The sequence below is a fragment of the Entelurus aequoreus genome, linkage group LG27, assembly GCF_033978785.1.
Source record: "Entelurus aequoreus isolate RoL-2023_Sb linkage group LG27, RoL_Eaeq_v1.1, whole genome shotgun sequence".
Taxonomy (NCBI): domain Eukaryota; kingdom Metazoa; phylum Chordata; class Actinopteri; order Syngnathiformes; family Syngnathidae; genus Entelurus; species Entelurus aequoreus.
Window position 1 is genome coordinate 16,450,083 of NC_084757.1, and position 18,881 is coordinate 16,468,963.

At 40.7% G+C, this 18,881-nt stretch overlaps 1 protein-coding gene across 17 annotated transcripts in view; it reads right to left on the minus strand.

Annotated features, from left to right (window-relative positions):
* Positions 1-18,881, minus strand: part of fryl (furry homolog, like) — a 180,379-nt gene that overhangs the window by 4,940 nt on the left and 156,558 nt on the right. For 14 of the 17 annotated variants that reach the window (XM_062039111.1, XM_062039110.1, XM_062039108.1 and 11 more), the window contains 7 exons: positions 15,770-15,977; positions 14,761-14,910; positions 14,580-14,678; positions 11,270-11,338; positions 5,902-5,919; positions 5,227-5,337; positions 439-635 (listed from right to left, as the gene is read on the minus strand). In XM_062039111.1, the coding sequence (XP_061895095.1) occupies positions 439-635; positions 5,227-5,337; positions 5,902-5,919; positions 11,270-11,338; positions 14,580-14,678; positions 14,761-14,910; positions 15,770-15,977 (852 nt within the window). The remainder of the gene's footprint in view (positions 1-438; positions 636-5,226; positions 5,338-5,901; positions 5,920-11,269; positions 11,339-14,579; positions 14,679-14,760; positions 14,911-15,769; positions 15,978-18,881) is intronic. The other 3 variants (XM_062039105.1, XM_062039099.1, XM_062039112.1) reach the window with 1 other exon arrangement.

Consider the following 18,881-nt stretch of genomic DNA (forward strand, 5'->3'; position numbering starts at 1 on the left):
ATTGGTGCGTGCAAAACAGCAGCAGGCGGCTGTGGCCTGCGGGCCGAATCTAATACTAATTAAATATCATCCATAGATAGGCCATAGATAATTAATTTCGCGGGCCGGATTTGGCCCGCAGGCCTTGAATTTGACACCCATGCTCTATTTCAATGCTGATATACAGTACGTTCAACACTGAGGTGAAATAAGTCTACTGTTGAGGACCACTGTTAACTTTCTGTTCTATTGCATGACCCTACAAGACCACTGTGGTACTTAGTGGTTATCCTAAAGTTGTCTATGACACTGATAATGTCATAAATTAATAAGAATTGCAGAAAGAACTGACATTTTTGGCTGTTGCACAATATAATAAATACAGAAGAAAGTCATCGACTAAGAGGTTGCTTCAAGGACAGTAAACAAGAGTGATAAGGACGTTTGTGAGATGGTTACCTAAAGACCTTGACTTGCGTGAGGGCCGAGTAGAAGTCTCGGACTCTCAGGCTTTCAATCAGTGACTGGATCGCCGTCTCCGTGTTGGTCTGGACAGCATCCGGCATGCACACGTCGTCCTCCTGGCCGTCATTTCCTCTCTCCGCCGCCTTCAGGCAGCTCTCCAGGATGCTTAGCTCGTCGGACATGTTGGTCACCTTGGCAACAGAGATGTTGGACAGATAAGAGAGATGCCGCGCGCCTTGTGCAGAAGCACGGGGAAAATAAACATCTTGATCGAATTGGAATGGCCTAACGTCAGCTTGACCCGCCCATCCATCCATCCCCATAAGGAAATCATTCAATTTCATTCAGTGCTGTGATCCAATTAAAGGTGCATTAAGATGCAGCCTGGATGGAGGAGCACTGCTGTGCACGTTCAGCAACAACAGCTTTCACCTCCATGCACGGTTATTGTCGGATTACACGTGACGTCACGTCCGTTTGCTGCTGACGCCCCCGGACTCAAACACTTGAGTCTCTATAGGAAACAGCCTGAAAATGACCCTGCAGTCCATGTCAAGTGATAGCAGAGCAAACATATTGCTTAAACGTGCTCTTCACACCTGTAGAAATCTTCCCAATAGGGATTTTAGTTATTACATAGTTTCTAAGATAGTCCATCACAAATGGAATAAAGTTGTTGATGTTGAATATTTAAAATCAGGGCTGTCAAATTTGTTTTTATTGAGGGCCACATCGCAATTTTGGCTGCCCTCAGAGGCTCGCTTGTAACTGTGACTATATAACATAAACGTATAATAGCCTCGTTACACAATTTGCAATCAATTTTGTTTGAGTGTCATACTTTTTACAAACAGATTGATTAATAACTTGTTTTGAAATCCAGCAATATTTAAATATTTTTGACAACCCAAAACATTTTTGGAATATCATGCTGTGAAATCAAGCACAATTTAAAGTGTTTTTGATGACCCCCCAAAAGGTGAAATTAAGTAAAATGTATTTTTGGGGGAATATCTTGCTGTGAAATCAAGCAAAATGTAAGTATTTTTGATAACCCTTCCCCCTCAAATTTTTTTGGGGGGATTTGATGATGTTAAATCAAGCAAAATGCAAGTATTTTAAACAACTAAAACAATTTTGGGGAATATTTGGCTTTGAAATCAAGCAAAATGTAAGTATTTTCTGATAACTCCCCAAAAATGCTTGGGGTTCAATGCTGTGAAATCAAGCAAAATGTAAGTATTTTTGATGACCATTTGTTTAACATCTTGTTATGAAATCAAGCACAATCTAAATATGTTTGACAACCAAAACAATGTTTAGAGTATTTTGTTTAAAAATCAAGCAACATTTAAGTATTTTTGATAACTAAAAAGATCTAGCTCGGAATATGTCTAGAAATCAAGCAAAACCTATTTTTGATAACCTAAAAAAAGCTTGTTTTCATGCTGTGAAATCAAGCATAATTTAAACAAACAAAAAAAGAAGATTGGAATATCCTGTTTGGAGGTGAAAATCTACCTGTAGGTGGCTGTTGTGACCAGGCTACTCTAAAGTTTATCCAAGTTTAGTCTCTTAAGTGACAATATTCACCTGTGTCCATCCTTCGTTATCAAAGTTAAGGGTGAATATTAGGGGTGCACAATAACTATGGGACGGATGTTTATTTGGCCGATATTGGGAATTATGACATCACACCGATAATCCGATAACACTGAAAAAAACCCAGCTTCAATAACCAATACAAATTATAAATGATAAAAGATATGCAGTAATGAGGCAAGATTACCCATACTGGGTAGCTTAGAGTGAACAAATCAAGCGTTTCTACTGAGTCAGAGGTTCGAAACTGGTCGTAAAATCACTGAACCTCACAGTGTAAAACAGGGGTGTCAAACTCATTTTAGCTCAGGGGCCGCATGGAGGAAAATCTGTGCACCCCTAAAAAAATCATGGCATTATAATAAAAAAATAAAGACAACTTCAGATTGGTTTTTTTGTCTTACTTTGGCCAAAAATAGAACAAACACATTTTGAAAATATTACAATAAAAATATAGAAAAAAATACTGGCAGCGGTAAAGTTTAGATCCATGAAGGAAAGAAGAAATGTAATCAATGTATATAGAAAACATTTACATATTCATAAAAATTTGTTTTCTTTTGTATTATTTTTTTTAATGAATTAAGTAACGTTTGTGACAACCTTTTTCTAAAACACAATATAGAATGTGAGATATAACAGGATAATGCATACATTTATCATTTGTTTTTAAAACGGTTACAAAAGAGTGGGACCCCAAAAATTTACCGTGGGACCCCATTTTTATGACTTGATGGGGTGCCCGGGACACCATTTTGAAAATGTCCTAGCGCCAACACTGATGGAGTATTGGTGCGTGCAAAACAGCAGCAGGCAGCTGTGGCCTGCAGGCCGGTTCTAATACTAATCAAATATCATCCCGGGGGCCGTAGATAATTAATTTGCTGGTCAGATCCGGCCCGCAGGCCTTGACTTTGACACATAGGGTGTAAACAAACATGGCATCAGTGACATCCTGCTTACAGAAATCAATTTTTATTGAGGGCCACATCGCAATTTTGGCTGCCCTCAGAGGCTCGCTTGTAACTGTGACTATATAACATAAACGTATAATAGCCTCGTTACACAATTTGCAATCAATTTTGTTTGAGTGTCATACTTTTTACAAACAGATTGATTAATAACTTGTTTTGAAATCCAGCAATATTTAAATATTTTTGACAACCCAAAACATTTTTGGAATATCATGCTGTGAAATCAAGCACAATTTAAAGTGTTTTTGATGACCCCCCAAAAGGTGAAATTAAGTAAAATGTATTTTTGGGGGAATATCTTGCTGTGAAATCAAGCAAAATGTAAGTATTTTTGATAACCCTTCCCCCTCAAATTTTTTTGGGGGGATTTGATGATGTTAAATCAAGCAAAATGCAAGTATTTTAAACAACTAAAACAATTTTGGGGAATATTTGGCTTTGAAATCAAGCAAAATGTAAGTATTTTCTGATAACTCCCCAAAAATGCTTGGGGTTCAATGCTGTGAAATCAAGCAAAATGTAAGTATTTTTGATGACCATTTGTTTAACATCTTGTTATGAAATCAAGCACAATCTAAATATGTTTGACAACCAAAACAATGTTTAGAGTATTTTGTTTAAAAATCAAGCAACATTTAAGTATTTTTGATAACTAAAAAGATCTAGCTCGGAATATGTCTAGAAATCAAGCAAAACCTATTTTTGATAACCTAAAAAAAGCTTGTTTTCATGCTGTGAAATCAAGCATAATTTAAACAAACAAAAAAAGAAGATTGGAATATCCTGTTTGGAGGTGAAAATCTACCTGTAGGTGGCTGTTGTGACCAGGCTACTCTAAAGTTTATCCAAGTTTAGTCTCTTAAGTGACAATATTCACCTGTGTCCATCCTTCGTTATCAAAGTTAAGGGTGAATATTAGGGGTGCACAATAACTATGGGACGGATGTTTATTTGGCCGATATTGGGAATTATGACATCACACCGATAATCCGATAACACTGAAAAAAACCCAGCTTCAATAACCAATACAAATTATAAATGATAAAAGATATGCAGTAATGAGGCAAGATTACCCATACTGGGTAGCTTAGAGTGAACAAATCAAGCGTTTCTACTGAGTCAGAGGTTCGAAACTGGTCGTAAAATCACTGAACCTCACAGTGTAAAACAGGGGTGTCAAACTCATTTTAGCTCAGGGGCCGCATGGAGGAAAATCTGTGCACCCCTAAAAAAATCATGGCATTATAATAAAAAAATAAAGACAACTTCAGATTGGTTTTTTTGTCTTACTTTGGCCAAAAATAGAACAAACACATTTTGAAAATATTACAATAAAAATATAGAAAAAAATACTGGCAGCGGTAAAGTTTAGATCCATGAAGGAAAGAAGAAATGTAATCAATGTATATAGAAAACATTTACATATTCATAAAAATTTGTTTTCTTTTGTATTATTTTTTTTAATGAATTAAGTAACGTTTGTGACAACCTTTTTCTAAAACACAATATAGAATGTGAGATATAACAGGATAATGCATACATTTATCATTTGTTTTTAAAACGGTTACAAAAGAGTGGGACCCCAAAAATTTACCGTGGGACCCCATTTTTATGACTTGATGGGGTGCCCGGGACACCATTTTGAAAATGTCCTAGCGCCAACACTGATGGAGTATTGGTGCGTGCAAAACAGCAGCAGGCAGCTGTGGCCTGCAGGCCGGTTCTAATACTAATCAAATATCATCCCGGGGGCCGTAGATAATTAATTTGCTGGTCAGATCCGGCCCGCAGGCCTTGACTTTGACACATAGGGTGTAAACAAACATGGCATCAGTGACATCCTGCTTACAGAAATCAGGACATAAACTTGATGTTAGCTCTACCGTACAGTTTCTCAAATCCACCCTTGTCCGACTCTTTCTTAACTGCAGGTGACCACACACTACGGTGAAATCTACATTTAAAATATAATAGACAGAAATAAGGTATCGGTACTGGTCTTGAGAAACAGGAAGTTACTTAAAAATGAGAATAAAAACTTATTTTCCAACTGTACATTTCATAAAAGTTTTTGCTGATAGCCCCAGTTTGTCTCTGGAACCGACTAATTATATTTATATGCTTTGCACTTGGAGAACTTGTTCTACATCCGACTAATGTTCCGGACGCGGCACTTAGGTCACATTGCGTAGCAGGGCGGTCTCACCTCGGCCTCCCTTTTGATGGTGTCCACCCTGCTGATGAGCTTGCAGTAGGCCTGGAAAAGCAGCAGCAGCTGAAAGTGCAGCTTGTAGAGGCGGCGACACAACTCCAGCTCCTGCAGCAGAGAGACGCACAAAAAGCGGTGAGGCAGCGCATTGAGAGCGCTCACCAGAGACAGATGGCGGTTCCCGGGTTAAACACGTAGGCGGGGCGGGACAGGTGAAAGGGGTTAACGAGGCCCGGAGCAAAGTGCCATCCGGTTTTGGGCGTTGAGAGTCTATCATCGCTTGCAGAATTAGTCAATTAGAAAACGATCCATCACAACCGCCGCCGGCGAGATGAAGGAGCCAATGGTGTCGCTAATCATTAATCCAGGGGGACGTGGAAACAGTCATTCTAAAAAGCCGTGGGGATGAAACCATAAACATGCAGAATGATAACAATCAGCCGCCTTTTAGCCAGCCTCAATAGGAATGTAGCGGAAAAGTTAAGATGATGATGATGGATGTTTTATTCAGGTCGTTATGATTGGATGGCAGGGTGGGGATGTGGGTGTGGGTCCAGCCAGGTTACATGGGCGAATCGGGGGCCACGCTGGGTGGGGGGGTTGAGTGGGGGAAGCAGGGCAATGCACGGCGCTGATGAGATGGTCGGCTATCAAGATATGAGAACCACTTACTGCCAGACTTTCCATTTGCTAAGCGAGAAGGTGAGCAGGTCACGGAAACAACAACAGCAAACAGAAGGAGAGAAAGATCAAGAATTAGTCAAGAGGCGGAGGTCCTCGCTTCGCTTCACACGTGTCAGATACTGGCGGGCGTAGAGGAAAGCAGGAGACAAAGGACGGCGCAAAAAACCAGTCGACCAAACATGACAGGTTAGATTTTTTGACAGGGGACCAATGATGATTTGAATATTTTCTGACTTATAAATGTTGGTACAATGTTGGATACTCGTGTTAATGCTCCAGTGCCAATTCAAGTATTCATTACATTTACAGTATGTTTAGAACAGACAAGTCATTGTATTGTCTGCTCGTGGAAAACAAACATCCTAATCTACGATTTGACTCCCTCAAATGGCCTTGACGCTGTGAACAACAGGAACAGGCTGTTCTGAAAATACCCTCGAGGACACCTCAATGATGGATGCTTTTGACCTCCCTCCCTCCTCAACGACACCTGGAGTCGAACTTTTGCTTGCATGCAGATCGGCCTCAGTCTATGAACATTAGTTTAGTTTAGTCTTTATTTGAAGGGACAATGCACAGAAACATTAAGCTCAAAGACAGATATGTTTTGTACCAGATTATAGCTAAATAGCTAATTTCCATCTGCAGTCCCTGGCTACCTAAATTAAAGGGATACAAAAATCATGCAATAAAATTATGACAATAAAAACATACTATAGCATGTTTTTAAATTAAGAAAAGTCATAATATGCCCTTTCATGTACACATACTTAATATACAATACAACCACACCTCATTTACATAATCACACAGAGATAATACATGCTTTTGTTCACATCTGTCATCATTTGTAAAAACAACCATGATTTTAACACACACCTCACAATTTACAATAAAAATGCTCTCATGGATAAATATAATACACATTAGGTTGATGTGTATTATTACATCATCACACCCAAGACAATGGGCACATACACACACACACACACACACCCTCTCCCCCACCCCACACCTTCACCACTGCTTGTTTCCCCTCGGGGTGATGGTCGGCTGGCAGCGCTTCATAGCAGCAGTCGCCATCCAGGGCCCCAACTCCCCGCCCCTCTGTTGCGAGTTGTCGTGATTAAACATAACTTGGTTATGTGTGCATTGCATGGAGTTTTTTCCCCACTCCAGACTAGGCCCCTTTAGGAGCCCAGTCTAGATTGTATTTTTTTACTCATCTTCTTCCCCAGCGTTTTACCTTTTTCTTATCTTTTACGGGGGGCCTCGTGGCGACCCATCAGCGTTCCTGTTCTGTTTGTGCTGAAAACGTAGTTTCGTTGTACTTGTGCAATGACAATAAAGTCCTATCCTATCCTATGTTTTGATGATGATCGAGATAATAATTACAATTATTAATTATCAATAGCGCTATTTCTTTTGGTATTCTTATTGCTCCATTTGTAGTGTAAAAATGTTCATTGTCATTTCTGTGTTTTTACTATCTATTTTGTGAACTGGTTCTTTGTTATCATTTTTGTACATATCATATTTGCTGATGTTGTTGTTTTTTGTTTTCTCTCTCTGTCTTATGCCCCTCTTGTCCTTGCAATTTCCCCCTCTGGCTTCCTATTTTTTTCCTTCTATCCCCTCCTGCTTCGCTCTGGCTGCGGAAAACATTAAATATATCCAAATAATAAAGTCAAATACAAATAAGACAACAAGAGAAATATCCCACACTTCTTTTTGTAAAGTAAATCTGTACAGCACATACGAGCATCAATAATATGATTTGACTGAGTGGCTGGACAGGACATGTAAAAAAAAATAAAAAAAATGCTAAGGTGTCAAATCTTAAGCTTCGTGCATGAACTTGCACACAGTTTGGACACCTCTGATCACTGTTTTGCAGGTTTTCTTTAAGAGTGGCTGCAGTGTGACATCACAGTGTGGTGGACGTACTTATTTGGACGTTGAGTACAAGCCAGATAATAGAATGTTATGGTTGCTGCTTGGAGCCTCAAGTGTTATTCCTTCTCGTCTCATGCCGTCCCACCTGCTCTGTTGTCTATAAAATAAATACTTTTTTTTTACAACTTTTTTAAAATACATTTTACACGTGACTTTTCCGTCAAGATGGGCCACTATGAAATGGAGTTAGCTGCTAAACTCCTACAGACTTGGTTTGAGAAAAAGTAGGATAAAGGACTATTTTCATATAATCATGGGATGCCGATACCGATTATCCATGAGTGAGATCAGCCGATACGTATCACATGTATTAACTGTACATTTTTCACTGGATTTATGGTAAGTGCTATTGACAGTTTAACAATTTAAACTAGTGCCTTATCCAATTTTATTACAAACAATTGTTTGAGCAAAACAAAGTCAATAGAAGACAATAACTAAACTAAAGCAAAAACTACTCTCTCCTACCATGCAAGTTTTGCCTTCAAAGTCATCCTGTGTCCAGGGAATTATTCTCTAAGTTTTTAATCAATAACAAAAACAACCACAAAACGATTTTGAGAAAATTTAAATATTGATCTAATCACTAATATCAATCATATACTGATACTACTTTCGGTATCGGCACCACCAATTTATGGTTTGCACCGCCCTTTTCTTATGTGTGTGTTTAAAGCCAGCTTAGTGGTTAGCTTAGCGATTAGCATGCCTGCTCCTGGCCTTCATAGATCTGACCAAAGCGTTTGACCTTGTCAGCAGGGATGGGCTCTTCACAGTCCTAGCGAAGATTGGCTGCCCACCGAGACATGAGCATGATCGAGTCGTTCCATGACGGCATGAAAGGCACAGTTCAATATGACGGCTCGACGTCAGATGCTTTTGACATCCGCAGTGGCGTCAAGCAGGGCTGTGTCCTCGCTCCCACTCTCTTCGGCATCTTCTTTGCCGTTCTGCTGAAGCATGCCTTCGGATCGTCGACCGAGGGTGTTTACCTCCACACTCGGTCAGACGGCCGACTGTTCAACCTGGCTCGCCTAAAAGCAAAGAGCAAGGTCCGGAAGGTAACCATCAGAGACATGCTGTTTGCAGATGACGCTGCTCTGGCCACCCACACAGAAGAAGAGCTACAGAGCCTGATGGACCGCTTTGCAAAGGCATGCGAAGAGTTCAGCCTGACTATCAGTCTGAAGAAGACAAATGTGATGGCCCAAGATGCTGAACCACCCTGTATCACCATCAACGACTATGAACTAGAGGTCGTCAGCCAGTTCACATACCTTGGTTCCACCATCACTGACAACCTCTCACTGGAAGCAGAGATCAACAAGAGGATCGGCAAGGCTTCCACAACCTTGGCCAGGTTGTCGCAAAGAGTGTGGAACAACAGCATGCTGACAATCAACACCAAGATCGCTGTGTATCGTGCCTGTGTGCTAAGTACTCTCTTGTACGCCAGCGAATCCTGGACTCTGTACTCCTCGCAGGAGAAGAGGCTAAGTGCCTTTCACATGCGCTGCCTCCGTCGCATACTCGGGATTATATGGAGCGATCGTGTGACAAACAACGAGGTGCTGATGCAAGCCAAGATTCCCAGCATGGTCACTCTGCTCCGTCAGCGTCGCCTTCGATGGCTGGGCCATGTGCGTCGAATGGACGATGGCCGGATCCCCAAAGACATCCTCTACGCAGAGCTTGCCTCCGGCAAGAGGACAACGGGACGGCCACATCTCCGCTTCAAGGATGTCTGCAAGCGTGACCTGAAAGCGCTCGACATGGACCTGAACACCTAGGAAGAGCTTGCTCAGGACAGATCCAGCTGGAGACACACCGTGAACACTGGACTGAAAGGTGGCGAGGCAAAACTCCGCCAGCTTGCAGATGAGAAGCGAGCTCAGAGAAAGAGCAAGCAAATACATCCTGTCGCTGACTCGACTTATAAATGCACCAAGTGCAACAGAGACTGTCACTCCCGTGTGGGTCTGTACAGCCACAGCAGACGCTGCATGACCAACTAAATCATATCCAAGGGGCGCTAATCCATTGTCTTCCGAGACTTACGGATGCCAGTAGTAGTAGTCCTGGCTTGCTCTCGGTGTGTGACATGTTTAGCTTTGTCCTCCTTGATAATGATACTTAAGATTAATGCTGTCAAATGATTACATTTCTAAATCAGACTAATCACACTTTATCAGGATTAATCACCAATTCTAGTTGCTTGATAGATCGCTTCAATCAACTTAAAAAAAGACCCCAATATTTAAAGTTTAAGTTTATTTTAAAATAAAATAAATCAACTCAAGTTATGGAAAAAAATGCCAACATGGCACTGCCATATTTATTATTGAAGTCACAAAGTGCATTATTTTTTTTAACATGCCTCAAAACTGCAGTTTGGAATTTGCGACATGCTCTCATTGCATTCACCTGTGTGTGTGAAAAGCCGTAGATATTATGTGACTGGGCTGGCACGCAAAGGCAGTGCCTTTAAGGTTTATTGGCGCTCTGTACTTCTCCCTACGTCCGTGTACACAACGGCGTTTTAAAAAGTCATAAATTTAACTTTTTGAAACCGATACCGATAATTTGGAAACCGATACCGATAATTTCCGATATTACATTTTAAAGCATTTATAGGCCGATAATATCGGCAGTCTGATATTATCGGACATCCCTAAATATTACAGTGGTCAAAATATTAAATATTGTTAAATACAAATGAACACTTAGGCCTACTACGCTACTGTATTTTAATGTTGATTAATTAAGGCGGTACTTGGATAGCCAAGTGTTTTCTGAGGTGGTACTCGATGGAAAACGTTTGAGAACCACTGATGTGAACCACAAGGAAGTGTTTTAAATGTAGAATAAAATCATCATTGGTCCTTTAAAAAGATCCCATATTTAAGTATTTTTCATTTATTTTCAATTGGTGTTAGAGGTCCCACAATAGTGTACGTATTGGGAGTGAGATGTCTAAAATACCTTTAAGCTGAACTTAGTCTGTTTAAAAATGATTTTAGTAAGCCCACGCATACTAAATGCAATTTTTTGTTTGCCTGCAGCTCAAATGCTAATGTCCATGTGTGTTCGTCTTCAAGAAGCGGTACTGTGCACTTTGTCTACTTTTTAGCACGTGTCCAATGTAATAAACCTCATATCACATGCAACAACGTAACATTTAGGAGTGGGACAGGAGGACACAAACTTTAGCAACGCTATCATAGCAATGAGAGCTACAGTGCTAACATTACACTCGCCTTTTAACAGTAACAACATGCTAGGCTAAAAATCAAATGAACACCATTAAGTAGTAAATTTTGCATAATAGGGGGAAATTAAAAACGAAAAGGATTATTTTAATTGTGTAAACATCACTTAAGAGCAGGGTGGCGGTGCCTACCTGTGTTTGGGTGTTGAGTTGCTGGCAGCTTTCATTGTCCCCAAATGTTTTCCTGCAGTTTTCCAGCCACTAGAGGTTGAAGAAGACAAAATAAAGAAGGGATTAGGAGGGCTAACAGTGGAGTTTTATTTCCTGCTTCCTGTATCATGCTTGTGTGCGTACGTCATAACGGCTGGTCAGCAGATTCAATAAAAGTGTTGTACTTAGCGTATTAAAAAAAGGAGGAAAATCAGCCTGTTCAAGACAACAGGGATGTGTATGTATGGTGGTGGCGGTGGTGGGTAATGTTTGATCCCCCCAGAAAGCATAGCTGTCTCAATCAATTAGCGGGCCCGCATCCCAGAACGCCTTCCCCACTCTCTGCAATCTCATCTCCAAAAGCCCCTCCTCCTTACAGCTCTGGCCCCTTCCTAACTGATTTAGGAGCACCAGGGGGTTATTTTTATCCCCCGCAGCAGGGGAAGTCGCTGCTGGTGATGCAGCCGCTAACGTCACGCACGCACGCTGCCGCCCATCTTATCGCAGAGTCCAAAATATGGATAAAAGGCTGCTTGGTTGAGAATTTAGCTGTGTGTCTTGGTCAGGGGGGGGCATCGTTTACATTTTAACCGATACTAGTAATAATTGGTAAAATAATTTTGTGACATTGAAGTTGAACAGACTGGTAATTGAAATACTTCAGAAACATAAATACAATTATAAGTTAACTAAAAAATACATTCAAAAACAAAATAAGCAACATTCTTTTATAATTTAATAACAATAATATAAGTACGACATGATGTACAATTAGGATGAATATTGGCCCTAGTGTGTGAATGTGAGTGTGAATGTTGTCTGTCTATCTGTGTTGGCCCTGTGATGAGGTGGCGACTTGTCCAGGGTGTACCCCGCCTTCCGCCCAAATGCAGCTGAGATAGGCTACAGCACCCCCCGCGACCCCAAAAGGGACAAGCGGTAGCAAATGGATGGATGATTTTCTGTGTATAGTATCTAAAAGAGTATGCACTGATGTTTTTTTTTTGTTTGTTTTTGTATCTCTTTTTTTGTGTTTGTACTTATTTTTTTCAAAATATAACATTCACTGTAATTATTGTTTATTTCTTTAAAAAAAAAGCAATGTTATAAAGGCAAGATATTGTCTAATTTTGTGAAACCATTGCAATAAAATACCGTATTTTTTGGTCCATATAGCGCACCGTACCATGAATTGATTAACGTGAACCCCGACTTAAACAAGTTGAAAAACTTATTCGGGTGTTACCATTTAGTGGTCAATTGTACAGAATATGTACTGTACTGTAAAATCTACTAATAAAAGTTTCAATCAATCAATCAAAAACCAGATTATAAGACGCATTAAAGGGGTCAAATTATGATTTTTTTTCCCCTTATAAATTAAACACTTCCTTGTGGTCTACATTAACATTTAATGGTACTTCTTCGATCAAAATGTTGCATGGATTGTTTTACAAACTATCTTCAAGTCGCTTTCTTCTCCCTGTCATCTTTAATGTACCGGTAGTTTTTAGCGCTCCCTTGGCGAGTCTCCTTTCAGTATAAGTTAGAACTGTATGCTACTTTATAGGGGTGGCAAAAAAAAAAAGTTTTTAATTAATCGCGAATCTTATTTGCAGCGATTCATAATTGATTAAAAAAAAAAAAATCAAATTTTTTAAAATAAATTTGTCCTGTCTAGCCATTTAGGCAAATCATATTGTTGATGTAGATGCCCATATCTGCTGTACAGATTTACTTTAGAAAAAAGAAGTGTTGGAAACTTTTCTTGTTGCCCTATTTGTATATGACTTTATTTAATGTTTGGGTATAATTTTATTAAACAAAACCAGTTTTATTTTAAGCAATATAGAAATTTATTAGAGCTGTTTATATATTTTATGGAGGAATGTATTAAATCATAGAACTGGCACCCAATGTTATTAAGAAATGATTGATTTTGAATTGAGATCGAATTGTCGTTCAGCAGTCAGAAGATGTGAAAGAGAACCAAATAAGAGCTTCGTAGGGACAATATTTCGGTAACGGTACCAAAGTGTATTTCTATACTTTTTAAAATAAAGGGGACCAAAATAAAATGTTATGATTAGTTTTATTTTAACAGAAAATCTTATGATACATTAAAAACTGTGTTCCTTATTGCAATCAAAGAAAAATGTTGGCATTAAATAACAGTGAACATACTGAACAACTTCTCTTTTAGTAGTAAGTATGCAAACGCGTTACAAAGGCGCCTGAATTGGCTGCTGACGTATGCAGTGACATTGTTTCATTTCTCATTCTATTATTTTGTCGAAATTATGAGGGACAAGAATAAGAAAATGGATGAATGGAGTATTAATGTTCTTGTTCATTTACTGTTAATATATGGTTACGTTCTGTTTTAACATGGTCCATCTACACTTTTGTTGAAATGTAATAATCACTTATTCTTCTGTTGTTTGATACTTTACATTAGTTTTGGATGATACCACAAATTTTTGTATCAATTCATCCTGTGTCTAGGGACGTCTTTCCAGAGTTTATAAACAATAACAAAATGACAAAAATTATTATGACTTGGTATCGTTAGTCAATATTTGCATAGATCCACTCATCTGTTTACATTCAGGAGGGCTAGCTTGCTGTTAGCGGTTAGCTATTGTATCTTCCTCTGGTGTGTAGTGAAGCATGTTTAGCTATTCCTCATTCTGCAGGTGCATGAAACATAGTTTATTTGTCACCATGGAGGCAATGATGAGTGATTTAGAAGTAACAAATATACTGCCGACTGCAACTGGACATTAGCCACTAGCTAGCTATTTTTGAAAGCGCCGCTTGCAGATCAGCGCTTTAGTGTTTTATAGCTCCAAGTTTTTAAGCCAAAATATGTTCATTCTCCTTCTTTTGTCTGCATACTGTGTCTGCTTATAAGTGCTCTGTGCGTGTGCTTTGAATAACATGCGCCTCGCCTCGTATTACAAGCAATGTCACGACGGGACAACGGCACACCGTCATGTCTTTAAAAAAATAGTACCGGTATTTTTCAGAGGCAGTATAGTACCCATTTCAATTTATTATACCGCGCTACTTTATTAGTACCGGTATACTGTACAACCCGAGTCGGGACCTTACTTTACGGTACCAAACACAGCAGAAAGGCTCTGAAAGGGGCGGAGCTAGACACTATGGCGTTCGCTAAATGGTCAACAGAGAATAACAATGCTCTCGCTCTTCTCTGGTGGATTCATTGAAGGAAAAGGTGATTAAAAAGTTCAGCAATAAACATGACGAACATAAGACGACCACTTACGACTTCCGCTGCCTCCCTCTTGGCGTTGTACGTGTCCAGGTGCTCCTGCAGCTCCAGCACGCTAAACTTCAAAGTCTCCAATAGTCTACAAGAGACCAACTACAAGAGAAACACAAACTGCTAGCAAAGAAGGGAACACAGAAGCACACACAAAGAATTGCATCATCATCAACGTGCTCACCGTCTCGGCGTCCAGCAGCACGGTGGGACACTGCGAGTGAGACGTCATGACTTCTAGCGAGCTGATGAACTGATTGCCCATCCGCTGGAGCTTCTCCCCCAGAAACTGCACGGACGCATGCGTGATGTTGCCAAATTTCCTTTGAATGCTCTGCAGGGGGTGGAGAGGGAGGGGATAACAAGCGTTGAGAGGAAAATACAGTACAGGCCAAACGTTTGGACACACCTTCTCATTCAATGCGTTTTTTATGTATTAGTGACTTAGAAGCTGCACTGTGGAGGGACATTAGCTGCTAGCGGGGACACTACTTTGCGTGGAAGACACCTTTGTTTGCTTGTCTCTGTCAGATTTGCGGGACACAGCTAGAATGTGTCATCAACAAGCATAATCACAACACCGATAGTATTGAAATCTCTATCGTCTAAATCTTATATCGTCTACAGTACAGGCCAAAAGTTTGGACACACCTTCTCATTCAATGCGTTTTTTTTATTTTCATGACCATTTACATTGTAGATTGTCATTGAAGGCATCAAAACTATGAATGAACACATGGGGAGTTATGTACTTAACAAAAAAAGGCGAAATAACTGAAAACATGTTTTATATTTTAGTTTCTTCAAAATAGCCAACCTTTGCTCTGATTACGGCTTTGCACACTCTTGGCATTCTCTCGATGAGCTTCAACAGGTAGTCAACTGAAATGGTTTTCACTTCACAGGTGTGCTTGAAGCTCATCGAGAGAATGCCAAGAGTGTGCAAGGGTGGCTATTTTGAAGAAACTAGAATATAAAATATGTAAAACATGTTTTCAGTTATTTCACCTTTTTTTGTTAAGTACATAACTCCACATGTGTTCATTCATAGTTTTGATGCCTTCATTGACAATCTACAATGTAAATATAGTCATGAAAATAAAGAAAAAGAATTGAATGAGAAGGTGTGTCCAAACTTTTGGCCTGTACTGTATATGCGAACACGAACACGTCGCCGCGACAGCCGCTGTTACCTGGAAGAGCTGCGAGAACACGTGGAAGGTGTAAACAGCCGTGGATCCGTCTGTGTCAGACAACATCTGGTTGACATGGCAACGCCAGGCGTCCTCCTCGTTGTCGTAGGCCACGGGCTGGAACGCTGCCAGGATGGCCGAGAAGAAGGGCGAAGGGGGCGGAGAGGCCTGGATCTCCGGGAAGCAGTCTGCGTCACCTTCATCTTGGCTGAAACATACACAAAGAAGAGGGGGGGGATGTCAAATGAGGAAGCCGTGCCACATGTTCCTTATATTGACCCAGGAATGCAAACAAACACACGCTGCACCGCTGACCCACTTCCCAGATTATGCTGCAGTGTTTCCAACCCACTGCAGTGCTCGAGCACAACAACATAAGAGCTATTAGCCTTTTAGCATGATGCAACACTCGTCCTAATCCACACACACACACGCACACACACACACACACACACACACACACACACACACACACACATAGATACTCACAGGCCCGTGGGACCAAAGAGCCTGAAGAAGCAGACGGAATACAAGTATTTAAAGCCTGCGCTGCCGAGCTCTGCGACGGACACCGTCTCTGTCCTCATCCTCACCCCAACTCTCTCCCCTCGCCGCGCTGACGGCTAGCAGCGCCACTAGCGCACTGCGCTCCCATCCCACACGGCACTGCAGAGAGAGCTCGCACAAGCGGCACATATCCACTTCTGCCAGCCTATAAAAGCCATTTCGGACACTAAATTCTTCAGTGTCTTGCTGTCAACAACGACTTGACCATCGATCACACCTGGCTTGTATTGATACCGTGACCCCTCGCTGGAGTGGTGACCATGTTCCTTCCTATTTATTGACTCCTGACTTGCATATACACTATATTGCCAAAAATATTTGGCCACCTGCCTTGACTCACATATGAACTTGAAGTGCCATCCCATTCCTAAACCATAGGGTTCAATATGATGTCGGTCCACCTTTTGCAGCTATTACAGCTTTAACTCTTCTGGGAAGCTGTCCACAAGGTTGCGGAGTGTGTGTGTAGAAATTTTCCACCATTCTTCCATAAGCGCATTGGTGAGGTCACACACTGATTTTGGTCGAGAAGGCCTGGCTCTCAGTCTCCATTCTAATTCATCCCAAAGGTGTTCTATTGGGTTTAGGTCAGGACTCTGTGCAGGCCAGTCAAGTTCATCCACACCAGACTCTGTCATCCATGTCTTTATGGACCTTGCTTTGTGCACTAGTGCACAGTCATGTTGGAAGAGGAAGGGGCCCGCTCCAAACTGTACCCACAAGGTTGGGAGCATGGAATTGTTCAAAATGTTTTGGTATCCTGGAGCATTCAAAGTTCCTTTCACTGGAACTAAGGGGCCAAGCCCAACTGCTGAAAAACAACCCTACACCATAATTCCTCCCCCCACCAAATTTCACACTCGGCACAATGCAGTCCGAAACGTACCGTTCTCCTGGCAACCTCCAAACCCAGACTCGTCCATCAGATTGCCAGATGGAAAAGCGTGATTCATCACTCCAGAGAAGGCGTCTCCACTGCTCTAGAGTCCAGTGGCGACGTGCTTTACACCACTGCCTCCAACGCTTTGCATTGGACTTAGTGATGTATGGCTTAGATGCAGCTGCTCGGCCATGGAAACCCATTTCATGAAGCTCTCTGCGTACTGTACGTGGGCTAATTGGAAGGTCACATGAAGTTTGGAGCTCTGTAGCAACTGACTGTGCAGAAAGTCGGCGACTTCTTTGCACTATGCGCTTCAGCATCCGCTGACCCCTCTCTGTCAGTATACGTGGCCTACCACTTGTTGGCTGAGTTGCTGTTGTTCCCAAACTCTTCAATTTTTCTAATAATAAAGCAGACAGTTGACTTTGGAATATTTAGGAGCGAGGAAATTTCACGACTGAATTTGTTGCACAGGTGGCATCCTATGACAGCTCCACGCTGGAAATCACTGAGCTCCTGAGAGCGGCCCATTCTTTCACAAATGTTTGTAGAAACAGTCTCCATGCTTAAGTGCTTGATTTTATACACCTGTGGCCGGCCCAAGTAATTAGGACACCTGATTGTGATCATTTGGATGGGTGGCCAAATACTTTTGGCAATATAGTGTATTTTAGATCAATGCAACACACGCTACCCCCGACCACAAGTGGCTCACCTTGAGGGAGGGGATTCTTTCTTTTTACTGTGAAAGGAAGCCATCAACTTCATCAATCAGAACCACCTGGCACCAACGCCATAGTAAAGATTACCCATCATGCTATTGTCAGTCTTCAAGGAAAACACTGCAGTATTAGCTGTCAACACAATGAAATAAAAACTCTACAGTTAGCAACAAAGCAAGAATGAAGACTCATAACACCGCCAATTAAAGGTGACATAAATGTACCTGGCTGTTCCACAGCCCCGCTTAGACTTTAATACATGAATAAATAATCACACATAAACAACATATATCTTGGGCACCAAAATATTTCTGATGCTAAATATTTGAAATAATAGTTTTTTGATAATACAATTTTGACACAAATATAACACGACAAATAAATCATGTTTCTTAGCCAGTTGGTTATAAAAAAAACAAACATTTAACAATTACTGTAATAACAACCTACCCCAACAATACTGGTGTGTGTGTGAGTGACAGGAAGAATATCTCCAACATTGTGTGAGTGACAGGAAAAAAAGCTCAAACTTCAAAGGTTTACACATGCCAAGGATATTTGGCATGTAATAACTATCTAGACTGAGAATAGAATACAACCCCAAAAAAGACTGTGTGAAAAAACAACCAGTGTTTACTATTTTTTTCAAATGATATCACAAAAATGTGATTCTTTTTCACTAATCACAATTATCTTTATCATGCATAAACATACAGTACAGGCCAAAAGTTTGGACACACCCTCTCCTCAGTCAATGTGTTTTCTTTATTTTCATGACTATTTACATTGTAGATTGTCCCTGAAGGCATCAAAACTATGAATGAACACATGTGGAGTTATGTACGGTACTTAACAAAAAAGGTGAAATAACTGAAAACATGTTTTATATTAGGTTGATTGGCAACACTAAATTGGCCCTAGTGAGTGAATGTGAGTGTGG